The following is a 5,867-nucleotide window of genomic DNA, read 5'->3' as shown; positions in this document are numbered from 1 at the left end:
TGCATAGGCAGAATATGCAATTAGTGTGGGGATTACTGTCAACTTCTCTCAATTAATGGTTGCAAAGTAAAACTCCGTAGGTTAATTAGTTGAGTGGATTGCAACTAAGTAAAAGAGTGGGGGATATGCAATCCACATTATCTACTGACAAAGCAATGTGGGAACTACTGTTTAGAAAAAGTGAGGGACAAAACATTGTTTCCTGAACTGCTACACAAAGTGGGACGTGGAAAAGGCAATACTTTACAAATTTTGATCTGATTTTTTCATGTACCAAAAAGAGTTTGGAACTGCCCTGCTTAGTTAACAAATAACGAGTTTTGAGTCGTCGGGGCAGCGGTACTCTTTCCATCCACAGATTACTGTCTTGAATTAATTCTTTTTTCGTTCTTCTGCTACCTCAAAAGAGGAAATTTCATGTTCAAAATCAAGATGAAGTAGGAAACCTCATGAAGAGCGGAAAGAAATGCTTTGTCGGTTAAAGGTGCTCTATAAGTTTTTGATAACATCACAATTTATTTTAAAAAAAAAAAACACTTTAAACTCTTTACTTTAGAAATAATTCGCTAATTAAATAATCATATGTGAGGCCGCGACAAGGATAGTTTAGGGATGGTAACATTTAGTTTTTGAATTTGTAATTTAACATCAAAAATTACATTTAAAATAAATTGAACTCATCATTAACAGACACAACTTTTCATTGATTTTGACTGTTTATATAAGGGATTCGCAATTATGTAAAACTATAATTTCTTGTAAAAAATCATCATGGAGTTTGTTGACCCTCGGCCAACTGATTAATATGTGCATCACGCTTTTGGGCATTTAGCCTAACTATAATAATTAGCTGCAGGGTGAAAAATGTTAACTATAAGTAAGGATTTCATAGCATATCGATGTCAAAATGTCCAAATCAGTATTAATAGTAAAAAAAAAAATAGTAACAACGTTTTCCAATAAAAAAAGTCAAATATAATATGATAGGACATGGATTGGCAGCCTTCACCCTTGTGGCCAAAATTGTCGGTAGTTCCAATTTCTTTAATTAATTATCAAATGCATTTTATTAATTTTTTTTAAAAACATTTATTATAATAGTTTAATGTAATAAATTAATAGTTTAATTTAACATATTTGGTGGAGAGCAAAACCTTGAAAGATATCAAAGTGTCACATAGGCTGTCAAAATTATATTTTATGTTTACAATTTAACATCTCATTTGGAGATGCTTTAGAAGTCATCTAATTTTGACATGCAACCGTTGATCACTCAAACAAGTAAATATCCACCCGCTTTGAATTTGCATATATATGACAAATGCCCTAGATAATACCATGCCATTTCTTTAAATAAAATGTTACGAGTTTAAATCATATCATCCTTACCTATTACTTATCTTTTCTAAGAAAAAAATTCATCATGAAATATATGATCCATGCACATGCCACTCAAACGTACCTTCTCTCCATTGTGTATATGAAGTGATTTTCCACAGTTATAATGTTAATTTCAAATTAACGAATTAGCTCTTAATCCATTAATTAATTTATTTGACTCTTTCTTTCTATTGGAAAAAAAAAGTTTTAAAAAGTTTTAAGTTCAAATTTTCTCTCCCCATTTCAACATCTATTTTTCTTTGTAAAAACTGAGAAAAAAAATGAAAGGGGAGTATTTTATATTTAATTTATTAGTGAGTATTTTATATTTAATTTATGTTTAATATGTAACATAACACACTCGTAGATACTAATAAGTAAAAAGTCTTAAATTCAACTGATATAAATGTTGAGTGTGATAATTATACGACTAACTCAAATTGTTTGACGATCTTTTTAGGGTAGTGCGATTCACAGACTCTTTTTACCTTCCATACATTCTTGTTAACTTTTATTCATTGATCTTAATTCGTTAGTGTCAGAAATTAAAAGAGATGTGTGAGAAGTAAAAATAGGTGTGTGAATAACATTATCTTATTTCCTTTTCGTCTTAAACCTTAGCACAGATCTAAGTTACGAGCCCCTTATAACGATCAACTTGTTTTTTATTGGTTTGAGCCTTTAGGACAATAGGTTTCCATATTGTTGAAGGATTGTCAAAAAAATAAAAGGCCGGGCCAGCCGGCCAGGGCCCGTATTATGTCCAACAGGAAAAAATTGAGAACCGACCAGGAAAGGGGGCATAAGAAAATTTCAGGAACCAAAACTTCAACGGAGCGATTGAATCGAGCGGAACCACTCCGGCGACCGAGTAGCAATTCAGGAAAGAGAAAATGGTATGCAAAGTTCATCTCTTTTCTCCAATCTCTATTAAATTAGGGTTTTTTATTCGTTATTGAAGCTATTGCAATATTAGGTTTTGGTGTCGGATCAAATTCAGACTCGTTTTCTCGGGGTTTCCTTTCGAGTTAATTAATCTGAATTTTGTTAACTTACTGTCAAACGAAGCTTTCAATGTAAGATAAAGTTTGATTTTTCACATTGAATATATCCAATTTTTGGAGTGTTTGGATTTTAATTTTTAATTGTGCACAAATTTGATTCTGCTTTCGATTGTGATTATTTGAGAACCTACGATCGCATTGATTCATTACTGATAGTTTAAAATTAATCTACAATGTTGCTCCTCTAAGATTTTAGGTGACCCAATGAGCTCAAGAGGATTTTGTGGCGATGCTATTTCGATTTTTAAATGTATAGGATATATATAAAACATATGGTTCTTCAGGAAAGAAAAATTGGGATGTTATTTTTTCTAATGTATGTGATCGTTATGAAATGACGGATACAAATACTTGGGCTTGTGATGAATCTTTTGTAATTTGGCAATTTATATTAGGAAAGAAAAATTGGGATGTTATTTTTTCTAATGTATGTGATCGTTATCAAATGACAGATAGAAATACTTGGGCTTGTGATGAATCTTTTGTATTTTGGCAATTTGTATTTTTGTAATATTTAGGATTTTTTTTTTTTTTTTTCTGCTTGTTGATTTGTTCAATCTGCTAAATGTTTTACCTGGTTCTTTGCAGTCTACACTTGCAGCTGCTAGGGCAGACAACTTTTATTATCCCCCAGAATGGTCGCCAAAGAAGGTATGCTTCTGTTGTACTCCTGTTAGAGTATGCCATGGTGGGGTTGTTGGTATATGCAGTTCTAATGTTGCTTTTTGCTTCAGGGTTCCTTGAACAAGTTCAATGGTCAACATGCTCTGAGGGAGAGAGCAAGGAAATTGGACCAGGGGATTTTGATTATAAGGTAACAATTCAAGCTCATATGTTCGCTGTTTGTTAGATAGTCTAAATGTGTCTCAAGAAGCGTTTTTTAATGGAAAGTTTTAATGTGGTTGAGTGACTTCCTCGTAATAGCTAATAACGAGAGATGAGATCAATTTTCGTTTCTTTGTTATTATCTTACTAAACCGTTCCCCAGTGAGAAGATTCTATGCGATACCTTTTGTGAAATTAAAGCCTTTTTGACAAACTGAATTCTTCTTTCCTTCTTGTTTTAGTTTCATAAGTGATTCGTTTAGTGTGATGATAGTTTCACTTATGTGATTTTCCAATTTATGTCTCTGATAAGCTCTAAATGGAACATGGAAACTTAGTTACTTCGTTTTACTGATAACATTAGTTAGGATTTGTTTGAACTATTAATTACTTCTGCTGGTATATTATACTCTGTAGGAATTAATCTATTTGGAATAGTTTTTTTTTTTTTTCCCCCTTTTTTGTATAGTGCCTACTGTGTCACTGTTTGTAATATGTACAGACACTTGTATGTGAAATCTGTGGTTTGTACTGTACTCTACTGTAAGCATTTGCAGTTATGTGCTTTTTCGTGCAAACTGGGTTGAATGATATTCAGTAGTTTGGGTGGAAAATGGGAAATTTAATGAAATCTTGGCTAACATGTGTGTCATTCTGATAATTGATTGTCATGCGTTCAGGTTCGAGATGCCTTACCATATATGGTGCGGTGGTTGCAATTCTATGATTGCAAAGGGTGTTCGTTTTAATGCAGAAAAAAAGCAAGTTGGAAATTACTATTCTACAAAGGTATATATTCCATCCAACTGGTGCCGATCCTTCTGACTTTTTCATTCAGAATTTACTTGGCTATGAATAGTTTTGCTACCCTTTGATCAATGGAAACCCATGTATTCATTATTTTAACGCACATAATGTGTTTTCTTACGCTTGCCTTTCTTCTTCTTTCTTTCTTTCCGGTTTTAGTTAAATGCATTTATTAACGATCAGGGTTTACTTCCTGCCAGATATGGAGCTTTACCATGAAGTCTCCATGCTGCAAACAAGAGATTGTTATTCAGACAGATCCAAAGAATTGCAAATATGTGATTATTAGTGGGGCCACACAGAAGAATGAGGAATTTGACGTTGAGGATGCGGAAACCTTTGAACTTCCTGCTGATGAAGGTTGGTTTAGAAGTCGATGCAAATAGTGTTTTCTTTGGTGACTTTTATAATGGCTTATTGAAATAGATTGAGCTTATTGTTCTCTAATTAACTTAACTTGAACTCAACCAAAAAAGGAAGTAAAAGAAAGGGAGTGAATGGAGTACATTCACCGCTCTTTGTTAATGTCAGTTGGGTGATCAAAAGGGTTCAATTATTCTTCTAGAGATGTTGGACCACTTGCTGCATTCTTTTGATGTTTCCTTTTTTGCTCTCTTAACAAAAGTTATTTTTTTGTTTTCCAGAAAGAGGAAAGCTTGCGGATCCATTTTATCGACTTGAACATCAAGAAGAGGATTTGCAAAAGAAGAAAGAAGCCGAGCCAGTACTCGTTCGCCTACAGCGAATTTCTGATGACAGGCATTTAGATGACTATTCCCTCAACAAGGCCCTCAGAGCCAAACTTAGAGTATGTCACCTGATCATATTTAGTTCTTCACTTAAATGTTTTTCTCACACAGCATACATTGGTTGATATTAAAAAAGTCAAAATTATTACGTTTTACTTCACCTTTATGATTTATATAACAGAGAGATGAAAATTGAATACATGGAGAGATGATTAGAAGTTTTTAGTCTGCCCTACCCATATTTCCTTATAAAGTATTTAGATCTAAATAATATGATTAGAAATCTCTCTTCTTCTGTACGTGTTTGTGTGTGTGTGCGCCTTTTCTGCCTCACAAGTGAAGTGAGGATGAACTGAACTTGAGTGTTGAATTTGGCATTGCATAAAGGGTTTCCTCACTATTTACTATTGTTTTATTTCAGTCTCAAAAGAAAAGAGTTGCCGAAGAAGAGGCTACGTCAAGGAAGATGGGTCTCGGTATACGACTGCTTCCGGTGGCAGAGGAGGATGCTGCTGCTGCATCACGTGTGAAGTTCGTTTCCAAGTTTGAAAAAAATAGGAAGAATAAGCAAGCACTAATCAACGCTGCTTCAATTTTTCCTGGCTCATCTGGGAGTTCTATGTCGAATAAGAAGAGTTTGGAACTACAATCTAAGAGAAGAAGAATAAGTGCTGCTGCTGCGTCCAACTTACTTACAGGCGGGTTCAAGCCATCATCATGGTCTCAGAATACGGTTTCTTCAGGCAGGCTAAATGGAACGGCAGTCAAAGTGAAACGCTTCTAGTCATCGAACACCATATGTGATTTCTACTTTTGGTTTGCCTCGTTGATATGGGCAATGGGGCATGTAAAATATGAACGTCCTTGTCTTTTCAGATTCTTTTGTTTTGGTTTTGCTTGTTACCATGTCCCTGGCCTTCGTTCTTCTCCTCTGTGCAGGAGATCTGGCTCAGCTTCGATAGTGTATGTGTGTATATGGTGTTGTAAATGATCATATTTTAAGTAATGAAGTGAAACGGCTGCTAGGATGCATTTTCTCCTA

At 34.2% G+C, this 5,867-nt stretch overlaps 1 protein-coding gene across 1 annotated transcript; it reads left to right on the top strand.

Moving 5' to 3' along the window:
- The first annotated feature begins 2,055 nt into the window (after window positions 1-2,055).
- LOC137731539 (uncharacterized) lies at window positions 2,056-5,867 on the top strand. Its single transcript, XM_068470662.2, has 7 exons — window positions 2,056-2,276; window positions 3,033-3,095; window positions 3,179-3,258; window positions 3,950-4,058; window positions 4,277-4,436; window positions 4,721-4,884; window positions 5,247-5,867. Exons 1-7 carry the CDS (start codon window positions 2,274-2,276, stop codon window positions 5,607-5,609), a joined length of 942 nt encoding a protein of 313 aa, XP_068326763.1. The 5' UTR covers window positions 2,056-2,273; the 3' UTR covers window positions 5,610-5,867.

This window comes from Pyrus communis, chromosome 16, assembly GCF_041283825.1.
Source record: "Pyrus communis isolate YQ-2024b chromosome 16, ASM4128382v1, whole genome shotgun sequence".
NCBI lineage: Eukaryota > Viridiplantae > Streptophyta > Magnoliopsida > Rosales > Rosaceae > Pyrus > Pyrus communis.
This window is presented reverse-complemented; position numbering and strand designations above follow the sequence as displayed.